Source organism: Stegostoma tigrinum, chromosome 14, assembly GCF_030684315.1.
Source record: "Stegostoma tigrinum isolate sSteTig4 chromosome 14, sSteTig4.hap1, whole genome shotgun sequence".
NCBI lineage: Eukaryota > Metazoa > Chordata > Chondrichthyes > Orectolobiformes > Stegostomatidae > Stegostoma > Stegostoma tigrinum.
In genome coordinates, this window is record NC_081367.1 from 10,685,261 (window position 1) to 10,703,076 (window position 17,816).

The 17,816-nt window shown below is 59.4% G+C and overlaps 1 protein-coding gene across 1 annotated transcript in view; it reads right to left on the reverse strand.

The window, feature by feature from the left end:
* parlb (presenilin associated, rhomboid-like b) overlaps positions 1 to 5,031 on the reverse strand; it is a 40,440-nt gene extending 35,409 nt beyond the window's left edge. Inside the window, exon 1 of the mRNA XM_059650997.1 lies at positions 4,918 to 5,031. Within this exon, the coding sequence (XP_059506980.1) occupies positions 4,918 to 4,964 (47 nt within the window). The 5' untranslated portion in view covers positions 4,965 to 5,031. The remainder of the gene's footprint in view (positions 1 to 4,917) is intronic.
* Positions 5,032 to 17,816: the final 12,785 nt, after the last annotated feature.

Here is a 17,816-nt window from a genome sequence, read left to right on the forward strand (position 1 = left end):
GGGTGGGGGTAGACTGAGGGGGTTGGGAGGGGGAGACTGCGGGAGTTCGGTGGTAGGCTGAGGGGGCATGGGAGTGGGTGGGGCTTGCAGACTGAGGGGTGTGGGGGTGGCAGACTGAGGGGGTGTAGGGGTGGCAGACTGAGGGCTGTGGAGGTGAGTAGAGTGGCAGACTGAGGGGTTGTGGTGGTGGGTGGGGGTGACAGACTGATGGGGGTTGGGATGCGGGTGGTAGACTGAGGGGACTGGGCGTGGGGGGCAGACAGGGTAGGGAGGCAGACAGAGGAGTTGGGAGCAGGGGGCAGACTGAGTGGGGTGGGGGCATGAGATCGGTGAGCAGTTTGAGGTGTGTGGGTGTGGGGCGGTTGATGGGGGGTGCTGGGGGTGGGAGGTAGATGGAGTGGGGGTTTGGGGTATGTGGTAGACTGAGGGGTCTGGGTGGGGTAGGCAGAAGGGGCAGGCTGCAGACAGACAGGGCAGGCATTGAGGCACAGGTGGAGCGGTGTGAGATTGCAGACTGAGGTTGTGGGGGGCAAACTGATGTGGAACAGAGAAGATGTGGGGGCAGACTGACTGGGAGGGTGCAGACTGAGGGAATCTCCAATGGGGAACAGACTGAGGAGGGTTTGGAGCTTGAAGGTGGGGGCGAGGGTGGAGAGGGTATGGGGGAGACAGGGATGGTGGAGGACAGGCTGAGGGGGGGTGAGGATGGGGGGTGGTGGGGGCTGGACTGATGGGGGTGAGGATGGGGGGTGGTGGGGGCTGGACTGATGGGGGTGAGGATGGGATGTGGTGAGGATGGGATATGGTGAGGGGGGTGCGGACCGAGGGGTGATGTGCAGAGGCGGGGTCTGGTGGGGATGGCGAGGGTATGTGAGGGTGGTGTCTGGTTGGGTTGGCCTGTGGGAGGAGGGTTTGGGGGTGGTGTGAGGGGTGGGCATTGAGGGGACAAACTGGGGGCATGGGATAAAGACTGAGGGGGAGAGGGTGGGTGTGGGGGTCCAGACCAAGGCGGAAGGAGAGGGGGTGGGGGCAGACTGAGGATATTGGGGAGCAGACTGAGGGAGCAACTGAATGGGGACAGACTGAAGGTGCGGTGGAGGGCAGACTGAGTTGGAGTGGATGGCAGACTGAAGGGGTATGGTGTGGGGAGGGCAGACTGAGGGTGTATGTGTTGGGGAGGGCAGAAGTGGGGAGCAGACTGAGTGGACAGGATCTTGGGAGGAAGCGGGATGTGTCGTCGCCTGAGAGGGCGGCAGTAGTGGATTGGAGGGCACACTGAGGGCAATGAGGTAGGCTGCGAAGGCGCTGGTGGGGCAGACTGAGGGCAGAAGAGGTTGACTGAGGCAGTAGTGGAATCTGAAGGCAGGGTGAGCCTGGGAGGAGCAGACTGAGGGCGGGATGAGGGATTCTGGGAGGGGCAAACAGAGGGCAGGTGGGGGAGTCTGGGAGGGGCAAACAGAGGGCTGGTGGGGGAGTCTGGGAGGGGCAAACAGAGGGCTGGTGGGGCAATCTGGTGTGGGGGGAATCTGGGAGGGGCAGACCGGGGGACGGGAATCTGGGAGGGGCAGACCGGGGGGGGCGGGAGGGGGGGGAATCTGGGAGGGGCAGACCGGGGGGGCGGGGAATCTGGGAGGGGCAGACCGGGGGGGGGGGGGGCGGGAGGGGGGGGGAATCTGGGAGGGGCAGACCGGGGGGGGGCGCGGGAGGGGGGGGGGAATCTGGGAGGGGCAGACCGGGGGGGGGGAATCTGGGAGGGGGAGACCGGGGGGGGCGGGAGGGGGGGGGAATCTGGGAGGGGCGGGAGGGGGGGGGGAAATCTGGGAGGGGCGGGAGGGGGGGGGAATCTGGGAGAGGCAGACCGGGGGGGGTGGGAGGGGGGGAATCTGGGAGGGGCAGACCGGGGGGGCGGGAGGGGGGGGGAATCTGGCAGGGGCAGACGGGGGGGGCGGGAGGGGGGGGAGAATCTGGCAGGGGCAGACGGGGGGGCGGGAGGGGGGGGGGAATCTGGCAGGGGCAGACGGGGGGGGCGGGAGGGGGGGGGAATCTGGCAGGGGCAGACGGGGGGGCGGGAGGGGGGGGGGAATCTGGCAGGGGCAGACGGGGGGGGCGGGAGGGGGGGGGAATCTGGCAGGGGCAGACGGGGGGGCGGGAGGGGGGGGAATCTGGCAGGGGCAGACGGGGGGGGAATCTGGCAGGGGCAGACGGGGGGGCGGGGGGGGAGGGGGGGGAATCTGGCAGGGGCAGACGGGGGGGCGGGAGGGGGGGGAATCTGGCAGGGGCAGACGGGGGGGCGGGAGGGGGGGGAATCTGGCAGGGGCAGACGGGGGGGCGGGAGGGGGGGGAATCTGGCAGGGGCAGACGGGGGGCGGGGGGGGGGGGAATCTGGCAGGGGCAGACGGGGGGGCGGGAGGGGGGGGAATCTGGCAGGGGCAGACGGGGGGGCGGGAGGGGGGGGAATCTGGCAGGGGCAGACGGGGGGGCGGGAGGGGGGGGAATCTGGCAGGGGCAGACGGGGGGGGGGAATCTGGGAGGGGCAGACCGGGGGGGGGGGGGGGGAATCTGGGAGGGGCAGACCGGGGGGGGGGGGGGGGGAATCTGGGAGGGGCAGACCGGGGGGGGGGGGGGAATCTGGGAGGGGCAGACCGGGGGGGGGGGGGGAATCTGGGAGGGGCAGACCGGGGGGCAGGAGGGGGGGAATCTGGGAGGGGCAGACCGTGGAGCAGGGAATCTGGGAGGGGCAGACCGGGGGGGTGGGAGGGGGGAAATGGGAGGGGCAGGGGGGAATCTGTGAGGGGCAGACTGGGGGGAAGGGGCAGACCGAGGGCGAGAAGGGGGAATCTGGGAATGGCAGACTTGAAGGCAGGAGGGGGGAGTCTGGGAGGGGCAGCTTGAGAGTGGGTTCAGCAGGCGGAGGGCGTCCGGGAGGGGCAGACTGAGGGAAAATGGGCAGGGTGGAAGGGCAGGCTGAGTGCAGGCAGGGTGGCGGTGTTGGTGCAGACTGAAGGGATGTTTGGCAGAATGGAAGTTGCTGAATGGGGAGAGGGCAGCGAGATTGGGGGAGAGAGGCTGAGATTGGGACAAGTGGGGGGGGGGCTGATGGGGGAATGCGTAGACCGTGGCGTTGGGCTGGCAGAGTAGGGTGGGTTTGGGGTGTTGTTCTGGCTGAGGTGAGGGGGTGAAGGGTGTTGGGTAAGATTGTGGGGAGTGGTTGAGGGGTGTTGTGTTGTGCTGGCTGTGGGAAGGGCGTGAGGAGTGCAGACTGTGTGAGGGCGGAGCGTTTGGTTGACAGAGTGTTGGTTGTTTGAGAGACGAGGGTGAGCAGACTGAGGGGTAGCGTGTAGTGGAGGGACAAAGGGTGGGGGGTGGGAATTGAGGCCTAGGAGGGTAGGGGCGGGGTTACATAAGTGTGGGGGGCATGTTTGGGCTTAGTGGGGTGAGTGGTGGGGCTGACTGGTCGACAGGAGGGTGGAAGTGGCTCCAACTGGGCTGGGCTGGGCTGGGGTGGGGTGAGAGTTAGGGGTCTGCAGGGCAACTGGCAGGGATGTGTGTGGGTATGTACTGGATGGGTGTGTGGCTGGGCTCCTGGGATTGGGACAGTGTGGAGAGTGTATGTGGGTTGTTCCTCCAGCGAGGGGTTTTGCTCGGGTCAGGTCCTGGGGTGCGGGTGACTGAGGCTGTGTTCCAGGTGAGTAGTGGAGGTTGGGTGCTGAGGGGTGCAGTTAAGATTGTGTGGGGGCGGGGTGTTTGGCTGACAGTTGGTTTACTGAGAGAGGTAGCATGTAGTAGAGGGACAGAGGGTGGGGTGAGGGGATTGAGCGCGATAGGGGGGTCTAGGGAAGGAGTTTAACTGAGTTGGGGGGGAGGGGTAACTGAGTTGGGGGGGAGGGGTAACTGAGTTGGGGGGGAGGGGTAACTGAGTTGGGGGGGAGGGGTAACTGAGTTGGGGGGAGGGGTAACTGAGTTGGGAGGGAGGGAGGGGTAACTGAGTTGGGAGGGAGGGAGGGGTAACTGAGTTGGGAGGGAGGGAGGGAGGGGTAACTGAGTTGGGGGGGAGGGGCAACTGAGTTGGGGGGGAGGGGCAACTGAGTTGGGGGGGAGGGGCAACTGAGTTGGGGGGGGAGGGGCAACTGAGTTGGGGGGGGGGAGGGGCAACTAGGATAGATGTGAAAGGGGGTGGAGGGTGAAAGGGGAAGCTGAAAGGGTAGGGGCAGACTGGGGTGATGGGGAATGGCGGGGGGGCTGACTGAGGGTGGGTGTGGCGTATGTATGTGGGCTGCTTCTCCAAGGAGGGGCCTGGCTCGGGCCGGGTCGCAGGAGAGTGGGTTACTGAGGCTGTGTTCCTGGGAAGTGGGAATACCCTCAGGTTGCTAATGTAACTGGGGACCAGCCTTTGACTATCTCCACCCAACCCTAACTACTGTCCCCCCGCTCACTGTCCCCCCGCTCACTGTCCCCCCGTTCACTTCCTCCGCCCCCCTCACTGTCCCCCCGCCTCACTTCCTCCCCCCTCACTTTTCCACCTTTCCTTTCCTCTGTAACACTCACTATTTCATTCTGTCCTTGTCTCCCCCCCGCCTTATCCTCACTCCTCCATTCTTGTCCTCTCCCTCCCACCCTCCCTATTTCCTACGACCCCCTCTCACTTCATCTGATCTTCTTTCCTACTCCCTCCTTCCTAAATTACCTTACTCTTTCCCTCCCTCACCCTATCTCTCCTCTCACTTTCTCTCACAATGACGCCCCCCCCCACTTTCCCTGTATTCGCCCCCCCGCCTTCTCCGTCACTCTATTTAATAGCCGGTCTGTCTCCCTCTATTCCACATTCTCTCTGTTCCCCTCCCCCTCGCGCTCTCTCTCTCTCTTTAACCCTCTCTCTTGTCCCTTATCCTTCCATACCTCCCTTTCTCAGCCTCTCACCTTCTCCACGCTCCGAATCCTCTCGGCGCGCAGGCCCAGGCCGCCATCTTCAACCGCGTTCACTTCCGGGTCATCGAGCAGCATCCGGGGCCCCGCTGAGCGGGCGGTGCCGCCATGTTGGAGAAGCGATGGAAACAGACAGCGGGGGGGGGGATCGGCGGGAGGGGGGGGGGGGGGATCGGCGGGAGGGGGGGGGGGGGGGGATCGGCGGGGGGGGGGGGGGGGGGGATCGGCGGGAGGGGGGGGGGGGATCGGCGGGAGGGGGGGGGGGGGGATCGGCGGGAGGGGGGGGGAGTGGGATCGGGGGGGGGTGAGTGTGGGATCGGGGGGGGTGAGTGTGGGATGGGGGAGGGGGGGTTGAGTGTGGGATCGGGGAGGGAGGGGGTGAGTGTGGGATCGGGGGAGGGAGGGGGGTGAGTGTGGGATGGGGGGAGGAGGGGGGTGAGTGTGGGATGGGGGGGAGGGGGGTGTGGGGATGGGGGGGAGGGGGGTGTGGGGATGGGGGGGAGGGGGGGTGTGGGGATGGGGGGGAGGGGGGTGTGGGGATGGGGGGGAGGGGGGTGTGGGATCGGGGGGGGGAGGGGGGGTGGGTGTGGGATCGGGGGGGGAGGGGGGGGTGGGTGTGGGATCGGGGGGTGAGTGTGGGATCGGGGGGGAGGGAGGGGGGGTGAGTGTGGGATCGGGGGGGGAGGGAGGGGGGGGTGAGTGTGGGATCGGGGGGTGAGTGTGGGATCGGGGGTGAGTGTGGGATCGGGGGGTGAGTGTGGGATCGGGGGGGGAGGGGGGGTGGGTGTGGGATCGGGGGGTGAGTGTGGGATCGGGGGGGGAGGGAGGGGGGGTGAGTGTGGGATCGGGGGGGGAGGGAGGGGGGGTGAGTGTGGGATCGGGGGGTGAGTGTGGGATCGGGGGTGAGTGTGGGATCGGGGGGTGAGTGTGGGATCGGGGGGGGAGGGAGGGGGGGTGAGTGTGGGATCGGGGGGGGAGGGAGGGGGGGTGAGTGTGGGATCGGGGGGGGAGGGAGGGGGGGTGAGTGTGGGATCGGGGGGGGAGGGAGGGGGGGTGAGTGTGGGATCGGGGGGGAGGGAGGGGGGGGTGAGTGTGGGATCGGGGGGGGAGGGAGGGGGGGGTGAGTGTGGGATCGGGGGGTGAGTGTGGGATCGGGGGGTGAGTGTGGGATCGGGGGGGGAGGGGGGGGGTGAGTGTGGGATCGGGGGGGGAGGGGGGGGGTGAGTGTGGGATCGGGGAAGGGAGGGGGGGGAGTGTGGGATCGGGGGGAGGGGGGGATCGGGGAGGGAGGAGTGTGGGATCGGGGGGAGTGTGGGATCGGGGGGTGGTGTGGGGGAGTGTGGGATCGGGGGGAGGTGTGGGGGAGTGTGGAATCGGGGGGGGGTGTGGGGGAGTGTGGGATCGGGGGGGGTGGGGGGTGAGTGTGGGATCGGGGGGGGGAGGGGGGTGAGTGTGGGATCGGGGGGGAGGGGGGTGAGTGTGGGATAGGGGAGGAGGGGGGTGAGTGTGGGATCGGAGAGGGAGGGGGGGGGAGTGTGGGATCGGGGGGGGTGAGTGTGGGATCGGGGGGGGTGAGTGTGGGATGGGGGAGGGGGGGTTGAGTGTGGGATCGGGGAGGGAGGGGGTGAGTGTGGGATCGGGGGAGGGAGGGGGGTGAGTGTGGGATGGGGGGAGGGAGGGGGGGTGAGTGTGGGATGGGGGGGAGGGGGGTGTGGGGATGGGGGGGAGGGGGGTGTGGGGATGGGGGGGAGGGGGGTGTGGGGATGGGGGGGAGGGGGGTGTGGGATCGGGGGGGGAGGGGGGGTGAGTGTGGGATCGGGGGGGTGAGTGTGGGATCGGGGGGGGAGGGAGGGGGGGTGAGTGTGGGATCGGGGGGTGAGTGTGGGATCGGGGGGGGAGGGAGGGGGGGTGAGTGTGGGATCGGGGGGTGAGTGTGGGATCGGGGGTGAGTGTGGGATCGGGGGGTGAGTGTGGGATCGGGGGGGGAGGGAGGGGGGGTGAGTGTGGGATCGGGGGGGGAGGGAGGGGGGGTGAGTGTGGGATCGGGGGGGAGGGAGGGGGGGTGAGTGTGGGATCGGGGGGGGAGGGAGGGGGGGTGAGTGTGGGATCGGGGGGTGAGTGTGGGATCGGGGGGTGAGTGTGGGATCGGGGGGGGAGGGGGGGGGGTGAGTGTGGGATCGGGGGGGGAGGGGGGGGTGAGTGTGGGATCGGGGAAGGGAGGGGGGGAGTGTGGGATCGGGGGGAGGGGGGATCGGGGAGGGGAGGAGTGTGGGATCGGGGGGAGTGTGGGATCGGGGGGTGGTGTGGGGGAGTGTGGGATCGGGGGGTGGTGTGGGGGAGTGTGGAATCGGGGGGGGGTGTGGGGGAGTGTGGGATCGGGGGGGGTGGGGGGTGAGTGTGGGATCGGGGGGGGGAGGGGGGTGAGTGTGGGATCGGGGGGGAGGGGGGTGAGTGTGGGATAGGGGAGGGAGGGGGGTGAGTGTGGGATCGGAGAGGGAGGGGGGGGGAGTGTGGGATCGGAGAGGGAGGGGGGGGGAGTGTGGGATCGGGTGGGGGGAGTGTGGGATCGGGGAGGGGTGGGGGGAGTGTGGGATCGGGTGGGGAGGGGGGTGAGTGTGGGATCGGGGGGGGAGGGGGGTGAGTGTGGGATCGGGGGGGTAGGGGGGTGAGTGTGGGATCGGGGGGGGGAGGGGGGTGAGTGTGGGATGGGGGGGGAGGGGGGTGAGTGTGGGATCGGAGAGGGAGGGGGGGGAGTGTGGGATCGGGTGGGGGAGTGTGGGATCGGGTGGGGGAGTGTGGGATCGGGGAGGGAGGAGTGTGGGATCGGGGGGGGAGTGTGGGATCGGGGAGGGAGGAGTGTGGGATCGGGGGGGGGAGTGTGGGATCGGCGGGGGGGGAGTGTGGGATCGGGGGGGGTGTGGGGGAGTGTGGGATCGGGGGGGGAGGGGGGTGAGTGTGGGATCGGGGAGGGAGGGGGGTGAGTGTGGGATCGGGGAGGGTGGGAATCGGGGTGGTGTGGGGGAGGGTGGGAATCGGGGTGGTGTGGGGGAGGGTGGGAATCGGGGGTGGTGTGGGGGAGGGTGGGAATCGGGGTGGTGTGGGGGAGGGTGGGAATCGGGGTGGTGTGGGGGAGGGTGGGAATCGGGGTGGTGTGGGGGAGGGTGGGAATCGGGGTGGTGTGGGGGAGGGTGGGAATCGGGGTGGTGTGGGGGAGGGTGGGAATCGGGGTGGTGTGGGGGAGGGTGGGAATCGGGGTGGTGTGGGGGAGGGTGGGAATCGGGGTGGTGTGGGGGAGGGTGGGATCGGGAGGGTGGGATCGGGGGGGTGTGGGGGAGGGTGGGATCGGGGGGGTGTGGGGGAGGGTGGGATCGGGGGGGGAGTGTGGGATTGGGGGAGTGTGGGATCGGGGGGGAGTGTGGGATCGGTGGGGGGAGGGAGGGAGGCGGGGATTGGGGGGGAGGGAGTGGGGATCGGCGGGAGGGGGGGAGTGTGGGATTGGGGAGGGGGGATCGGGGGGTAGTGTGGGATCAGGGGTGGAGTGTGGGATTGGGGGGGAGGGGGGGAGTGTGGGATCGGGGGGGGAGTGTGGGATCGGTGGGGGGAGGGGGGGGGATCGGGAGGAATCGGAGGGGGGAGGGAGTGGGGATCGGGAGGAATCGGAGGGGGGAGGGAGGGGGGGATCGGGAGGGAGGGAGTGGGGATTGGGAGGGATCGGCGGGGGGCAGGGAGAGGGAGGGGTGGGGGGAGGGAGGGAGGGATGGGGGGAGTAGGAGGGAGGGATGGGGGGAGTGGGAGAGAGGGATGGGGGGAGTGGGAGGGAGGGATCGGGGGAGTGGGAGGGAGGGTTCGAGGGAGTGGGGGGGAGGGAGGGATGGGGGGAGTGGGAGGGAGTGGGGGGGAGGGAGGGAGTGGGGGGAGGGATGGGGGGAGTGGGAGGGAGAGAGGGATCGAGGGAGGGAGTGGGGGGGAGGGAGGGATCGGGTGGTGGGGGGGGAGGGATGGGGGGAGTGGGAGGGAGGGATGGGGGGAGTGGGGGAGGGAGGGATCGGGGGGGGAGGAAAGGTGGGTAGGGAGGGGGGGTGGATGGGGGGGAGGGAGGGGTGGGGGGGGAGGGAGGGAGGGATGGGGGAGTGGGAGGGAGGGGTGGGGTGGATGGGAGGGATGGGGGAGTGGGAGGGATGGGTGGGGAGGGAAGGAGTGGGGAGGAGGGAGGGATGGGGGGAGTGGGGTGGGAGGGAGGGATCGGGGGGGAGGGAGGGCGAGTTGGGGAGGGTGGGGGGGAGGGAAGGCGAGTAGGGAGGGCGAGTTGGGGAGGGTGGGGGGGAGGTAGGGATAGGGGGTGGGAGGGATCGGGGGGAGGGAGGGATGGGGGGGTGGGAGGGATCGGGGGGGAGGGAGTGGGGGATCGGTGGGGGGAGGGAGGGATTGGGGGTGTGGGAGGGGGGATCGGAGGGCGGGGAGGGGGTGTTCTGGGAGGGAGGGATGGAGGGGGAGAGTGTGGGTTCGGGGAGAGTGGGGGATCGGGGAGGCGGAGAATGGAGGATCGGGGGGACGGGAGAGTGAGGGATCGGGGGGGGGCGGGAGGGAGGGGGAGAGTGGGGGATCAGGAGGCGGAGAATGGTGGATCGGGGGGGCGGGAGAGTGGTGGATGCGGGGGCGCGGGAGGGGGAGAGTGGGGGATCGGGGGAGAGTGTGGGATCGTGGGAGGGGGAGAGTGTGGGATCGGGGGGGGAAGGGAGGGGGGAGAGTGGGGGATATGGAGGGCGGGAGGCAGAGAATGGAGGATTGGGGGTGGGGGATCGGGGGGGCGTGGGTGGTGGGTGGAGGGGGGGCGCGGGTGGTGGGGGGGAGGGGGGGCGCGGGAGGTAGGGAGAGTGGGGGGATCGGGGGGGGCAGGAGGGGGAGAGTGGGGAATTGGGGGGGCAGGAGGGGGAGAGTGGGAGATCGGGGGGGCGGGAGGGGGAGAGTTGGGGGAGGGGGGAGTGTGGCGGAGAGGGAGAGTGGGGAATCGGGGAGGAAGGAGAGTGGGGGATCGGGGGCTGGGAGGGAGCGTGGGGGAACTGGGAGGAATAGGGAGAGTGGGGGATCGGGGGGGGCGGGATCGTAGAGGGAGAGTTGGGGGTGGGGGGAGGGGAGGGGGAGAGTCGGGGGTGGGGGAGGTGGAGTGTGGGGGAGAAGGAGAGTGGGGAATTGGGGGCTGGGAGGGGAGCGCGGGGGATCGGGGAGGAAGGAGAGTGGGGGATCGGGAAGGGGGAGAGGGAGAGTCAGTGAGTGGAGAGTGGGGGATCGGAGGGGTGGAAGAGAGTGAGAGTGGAGAATTGTGGGAGATTGGAGTGGGAGGGGAGAGAGATTGGAGAATCGGGGGTTGGGATAGAGAGAGAGTTGGGGGCGGGAAGAGCAGGAAGAGAGGTATGCGAGAAGAGGGCGAGGGGTTGGTGAGATTGGGGGTGGCAGGCGATTGGTGAGATTTGGGGAGGCAGGTGTTGAAGGGAGCTGGGGCAAGGGGAACGAGGGTGGGGTTTGTGGGTAGTGAGGGTGCGGGGCTTGGGGCTGGTCATGGGAGGGAGCGGGGTTTGGGATGGGGAGAGGGAGGAGGTAGCTGTGGGTTGGAGAGAGTGGTGTTGGAAGAGAACAATGGTGTTGGGGCTTGGTGGGAGGGAGTGAGAGGGTCGGGGAGAGTGGCGGGGTGAGAGTGGGGACGGGTTGGAGCAGGGAGAGAGCTAGTGGAGTGATGAGGAAAGGGATGGGGATTGGGGGAGGGATCGTGTGGGGTATTGAGGGGTACGGATGGGGTTGCGAATGGGGGGCATGGGGGATTGAGCAGGTGGAGGGAGAGAGTAGGGTTTGGGGAGCAAAGAATGGGCGATTGAGGGAGGGACAGAGTTGGGGAATGGAGAGACGGTGATGGAGGGAGGGAGAGTGGTGGATGGGGGATGGAGAAGAGGCTTTGGATACAAGGAGAGTGAGGGAGAGAGGATTGATGGAGGGAGAGAGATCTTGAGGAAATGGAGGAGGATGAGTGTGGAGTTAGAGAGAGGGGGGTTGATCAGGAATGAGGAAGGGAGTTAGAACGAGAGTGAGTGGAGGAGGGGAGTACAAACAGGAGAGAAAGGGGAATTGACAGGCAAACAGCGTGTGAGTGGAATGGAGAAAGTGTGTGACCGGGGGTGGGGAGTAGAACAAGGGAACGAGATAGGAGGAAAAGGAAAGATAGAGAATGGTAACAGGGGGATAGAGACAGGATAGTGACCAAAGGACAGTGATATAAGCCAAAGTAGGCAAAGTTTGAGAAGTTTCCTCCCAACATTTTTTCCAGTCTGACATATTTCAAGGCTTGAAAATTGTCGTGATCACTTGAGTGATGGGAGAGGAAGACACGTCCGTCAGATTCGGAGTGAACCGGTGTTGGTATTGTTTTGAAGATCCTGATCCTTACTTGGGGTCCCAACCCCACTTTGGGAGCAAAAGCAGAAGTTGCCAGAAAATATCAGCAGGCCTGGCAGCATCTGTGAAGAAAAAATTTAGAGGTCAAGTTTCGGGTCCGGTGACCTTCCTTCAGTTCTGATGGTAGCTGAAAAGACCCCCATTTCTGAAGAAGGGTCTAGGCCCAAAACGTCAGCCTTCCTGCTCCTCTGATGATGCTTGGCCTGCTGTGTTCATCCAGCTCCGCACCTTGTTATCTCCAAAGAAAAGTTAAATTGCCTTTTATTTATCACGTGTAATGTCACACTAAATATTTTGGTTTGAGGTTAATCAAGTAGATAAACTTTCAATTTGGACAAATTGTTCTGTTACCTCACTCAGTATATTTTCAGAAATTAATGGAACAACTTTTCGCTTGTTTTGAAACTTTGAAAGGTCACTGGGTTTGCTGGCACAGCTGCTGAGTTTCTCCCACAATTTCTCATTTTTGAAGATTTCCTGATCTGCAGTTCTATTTTTAACGTTTATTTTCTTCAGCAAGTACATTCGAAGATCTTTAAAATGGTTTTCTCTTATAAGTAAATTCTTTGAGTTTCTTTGGATTTTTCAAGCTGGTATTTTAGCTAAAAACTGATTTCAACCTGGTCATAAGCTGTACAAACTCAATGTTTTCTGGTCTTATACAATCAGGCAGAGCCACATTACCATATATAGTGACAAGTTACTCTATGCGATTTATGCAACATACACAGTGATACCACTGACTCAATGTTGTATATTCTGAGACACAACTTTCAGCTGTAAATTTTAGATGGCTATTAACTTTAAGTCAGTTATTGAAGCTCAAGACATTTGAAGGAGTGTTTTGGCATCCTATACCCAACTTGCATTACCAAAAGAAAAATTAACGAGGTTGAGTGTCACTGGGACCAAATTGAATTGGCGACGAAGCCTAATGAGCTACAATTTATTTGTCACCCAAGCATTAGCCTGAAGTATAGGATGGATCAACGTCCTGAGTACCTTCATGTAGTGAAATAGTGAGAGGCTTCAGTGTACAACGTACAGGGTGAAATATATGCTGTTTTTGGAAAACCTCTTAACCTGCAAATTTACAAATGGAAACATATTTTGTAAAGGGAGTCAATTGGTTAGGTTCCAACTTTCCAAACCTTTGTTAACTATAGTGAGTAAAAAAACCCAACAAAAACAAGTGTTTTAATGAATATGAAGATGTCCTTTTGTGGGAAAAAAACTAAATATATAATGTTTGTCATGTTTAGCCTTAAATTGTAGCAATAATGAGCATTCAGGCACAAACTGCAGTAAACAACTTTGCAGATGATGCACATGCAGACTGAACTCTCGTTCAGGTCCACATTGCAGTCGATCATCTGTACTACAGTTTGTTTACATCACCTAGATAGTTTTCCTCTTTCCTGAAAGTTTCTGCAAGTCTTTTGTTCTGAAAACAGCAAAAGTGGATTTTGGATCCATAACATGGGAAAAGAGATATAATGTTTGCGTGAATAAACAAATTTATGAATGGTAGGTCTTTATGTCAGAACAATCTTGATAAAAGTTACATCTTTGTTGTTTTAAAAGAATGGGTACATTGCATACAATGACCAATATACTGTTGATGGTGCATATTACACATTTCTTTAGTTTTAAGATTAAAACTAAAATGCCTGCGCTATACCAGACTTTGGTGATGACTTGCTGCTTTACTGTTTAAAATAGATTAGGGTTTTCGCAGCAAACAGTTCCCTCTTAACATACAGTAAGTCAGCACCCACTGTATCACATTGGCTATTTATTCCAGCAGCTGAATTTTCATGGAGGAAAAAAAACATGCCCACAACCCATTCTATTCCTGTAACATGGTTAGTCCGTATCCCAACGTCCATCATATTTAACACAAATAATTTATCAGCACCCACATTGTCAAGCCATTTACTTCTTTTATTTTCCTCTATCACTGCCTCTAAGTCCTTCTGGCTCAAAACCTTTAAGCCAGGAACCATTCTTAGCTATCTTTTCGAATCTTTTCTGTTGTCACAGAATGATCTACCTTACTGTGAAGCATAGCCAGAGAACTTGAAATGATGTGTGAGTTGTGACTGTAATGGTATTAAAATGTTCTCTGATTCAAATTGAATGATTCTAATGGTATAATGCAATGTCTTCTTAGCTTTAGCTACAATTTCTCCACATTGGACCAGAGCTATTAGTGATCTTTGAACTATGACGTGAAGATCTTCATCTCCCTGAACCATTTTCAGTGTTGCTGGAAATGTACAAAATTCATGGCACCAAAAGCAGCTTTTCAGCCCTACAGATTGTGCTGGATGAGAAAGAGCTTTCCAGCCTAATCCCACTTCTAGCTTTTATGATGTTTCAAGTGAACACATCCAACTGTTAGAGAAATGATTCAAATATTAATTTATAAGAAGACTGACAGATCCTTTTAAACTTTGAACAGAAGACACCTTGTATAAGTGAAAGGCACTAACTACAAAAGCAATAATGTTGCATCTGCCAGTAGGAAGGGTTTGCATGGATACATCAGTCATGCAGCGATCACATGCTCTGGTTTGTGGCTGGGATATGTCTATTGCAATTTATTGAACTTGGTCAGAGAGAATTTTGAGATAATTTTCCTTAGGAGCAGGAATTCTCCATGTCTGCCTTCATTAAAACGGAAAAATAAGAATGCAGCAGGTTGTCAGGAAAAGTAGGGTGGAGGCGAGATTTAAAAGACAGTATATCTAACTTAGCTTGAAAGGAAACACTGAGGCACAGCACCTGAGAACAACAGGGAGATCCAGCAGCCTATTTAAGTAATCAGTCAGGTCATCATTGACTTATGTTTCAACTTGGGCTCCAACCTCATTGTTCACTGCCTGCTTCCATCTCCTTCAGAAAATTCACAAACCTTACAGCCCTGGTCAACCCATTGTCTCTGCGTGCTCCTGCCACACTGAACTCACCTCTACCTATGTCGACTCCATTTTCTCCTCCCTTGGTCCAGGAATGCCCGACCTATGTCTGTGACACCACCCATGCCCTCCACCTCCTTCCAATTCCCTGGTAGCCAACACCTCATTTTTACTATGAACATCCAGTCCGTATACACTTGCATTCCCCATACATCTGGCCTAAAGGTTTTCTGCTTCTTCCTGTCCTGCAAGCATGACCAGTCCCCTTCCACTGACACCCTCATCCTCTTAGCTGAACTCGTCCTCATACTCAACAAATTCTCTTTCAATTCCTCCCACTCCTTAGAGATACAGGGGGTGGCCATGGGACCCCGGATGGGCACCATCTATGCTTGTCTCTTTGTAGATTACATGGAACAATACCTGTTGTGCACCTACACTGGCCCTAAACCCCACCTTTTCGTCCATTACATTGACTGTATCGGTGCCGCCTCGTGTTCCCACAAGGAGCTCAAACAGTTCATCCACTTCACCAACACCTTCCACCCCAACCTTAAGTTCACCTGGACTATCTCTAACACCTTCTTGGACCTCTCTGTCTCCAACTCAGGCAACCGCCTAGAAACTGAAATCTATTTCAAGCCCACCAACTCGCACAGCTACCTAAAATACCTAGAGCTCTTGCCACCCACCTTACTGCAAAAATGCCATGCCCTATTCCCAACTCCTTTGCCTCCGCCACATCTGCTCCCAGGATGAGGCATTCCACTCCCATACATCTCAGATGTCCTCAATTTTCAAGGACAGCAACTTCCCCCCCCACATAGTAGTCAAGAACAACCTCGACCATATTTCTCGCAACTCATCCCTCACACCCCGTCCCCGCAATAACCACCAAAAGTGAATCCCCCTTGTCTGCATGTACCACCTCACCAACTTCTGGATCCAACGCATCATCCTCTGACACTTCCGCCATCTGCAGTCCAACCCCACTACCAAAGACATCTTTCCCTCCCCACCCTTGTCAGCTTTCTGGAGGGACCACTCTCCATGACTCCCTTGTCCACTCCACACTCCCCTCCAACCCCGGCACTTTTGGCTGCAACCACAGAAAGTGCTACGCCTGCACCCACACCACCTTACCCCCATCCCAGCCCCCAAGAAGACTTTGCACATCAAGCAGATGCTCGTCTGCTAATGTCGTATACTGCATCCGCTGTACCTGTTGTGGCCTCGTCTACTTTGGGGAAACCTTGCAGAACACCTACGCTCAGTTCGCAATAAACAGCTGCACCTCCCAGTCACAACTCCCCCTCCCATTCCTTAGATGACATGTCCATCCTGGACCTCCTGTAGTGCCATAATGATACCACCCGAAGGTTGCAGAAAGAGCAACTCATGTTACGCTTGGGAACCCTGCAGCCCAATGGTATCAATGTGGATTTCACAAGCTTCAAAATCGCTCCTTCCCCTACTGCATCCCAAAACCAGTCGAGCTCATCCCTGCCACCCTAACCTGTTCTTCCGCTCACCTGTCCCCTCCTCCCACCTCAAGCCGCACCCTCATTTCCTACCTACTAACCTCATCCCGCTTCCTTGACTTGTCCATCCTCCCTGGACTGACCTATCTCCTCCCCACCTACACACCTGTACTGGCTCCATCCCTGCCTCCTCAACTTGTCTGTCTCCTCTCCACCTATCTTCTCCTCTATCCATCTTCGGTCTGTCTCCCTATTTATTTCAGAACCCTCTCCCCCTCCCTCTTTTCTGTCAAAGTGTCTAGGCCCAAAACATCAGCTTTTGTGTCCCTGAGATGCTTCTTGACTTGCTGTGTTCATCCAGCTCTACATTTTGTAATCTTGGATTCTCCAGGATCTGCAGTTCCTATTATCTCTTTCCACTTGATTTTCCCACTTTTGCTCCTGATCCCTCAATACACTTGTAGTCGGGTGACAAGATCACTGAAGGAGTCTGAGTTGCCATGGCAATATCCACACATGTATATGTCACAGTCTGGAACTACGGATAGTGTTGGTAAAGTCTCCAATGTTCTTTTACTCTCATGACTGACCAGAAATCTCTTACATCTGCAACTGGCAGTGTTGGAAGAATTTGCTGATTGATAATCATTTTGAGACAACAAGGTGTAGAGCTGGATGGGCGAACTTTCTAGGCTTTGCATCATTGCCTCTGCTATGAGTCCAGAGATAGGTGATCCCATGGGTCTCCCATTGACTTTAGAATTCATAGAATCCCTACAGTATGGAAACAGGCCCTTCGGCCCAACAGGTCCACACCGACCCTCAGAGCATTCCATGTAGACCCATCCCCCTATAACCCACCTAATCTACACCTCCCTGAACACTACAGACAATTTAGCATGGCCAATCCACCTACCCTGCACATCTTTGGACTGGGGGAGGAAACCAGAGCATCTGAAGGAAACCCACGCACATACTGGGAGAATGTGCAAACTCCACACAGCCAGTCGCCCGAGGCTGGATTCGAACTCCGGTCCTTGGTGCTGTGAGGCAGCAGTGCTGACCACTGTGCTGCCCAATTGTTTGTATGTTTGGGCCGTTGAAAGTAAAGTGGGTGCTGAGGCATAGGTCCAGTAGTTTGAGAATGTTGCCTATGGAGATGGTCTCACTGTGGTCTTGCTCTGTTCCAGCAGTGCTGCCATTGTTTCCCTTGCTAGTGGTATGTCTATTGATGTAAATAGGACAGTGACATCATAGAACATTGAACATTACAGCGCAGTACAGGCCCTTTGGCCCTCGATGTTGCGCCGACCTGCGAAACCAATCTGAAGCCCATCTAACCTATACTATTCCATTATCATCTATATGTTTATCCAGCAACCATTTAAATGCCCTTAAAGTTGGCGAGTCTACTACTGTTGCAGGCAGGGCATACCACTCACTTACTACTCTGAGTAAAGAACCTACCTCTGGCATCTGTTCTATATCTATCTCCCCTCAATGTAAAGCTATGTCCCCTTGTGCTAGCCATCACCATCTGAGGAAAAAGGCTCTCACTGTCCACCCTATCTAACTCTGATCATCTTGTATGTCAATTTTAAGTCACCTCTCAATCTTCTCTCTAACGAAAACAGCCTCAAGCCCCTCAGCCTTTCCTCATAAGACCTTCCCTCCATACCAGGCAACATCCTGGTAAATCTCCTCTGAACCCTTTCCAATGCTTCCACGTCCTTTCTATAATGTGGTGACCAGAACTGTGCGCAATACTCCAACTGTGGCCGCACCAGAATTTTGTACTGCTTAAACATGACTTCATGGCTCTGAAACTCAACCCCTCTACCAATAAAACCTGACACACCATACTAAGGTAACAAAGTGTGGAGCTGGATGAACACAGCAGGCCAAGCAGCATCTCAGGAGCACAAAAGCTGACGTTTCGGGCTTGGACCCTTCATCAGAAAAGGGGGAGGGGGAGGTGGATCAAAGATGGATAGAGGAGAAGATAGATGGAGAGGAGACAGACAAGTTAAAGAGGCGGGTATGGTTG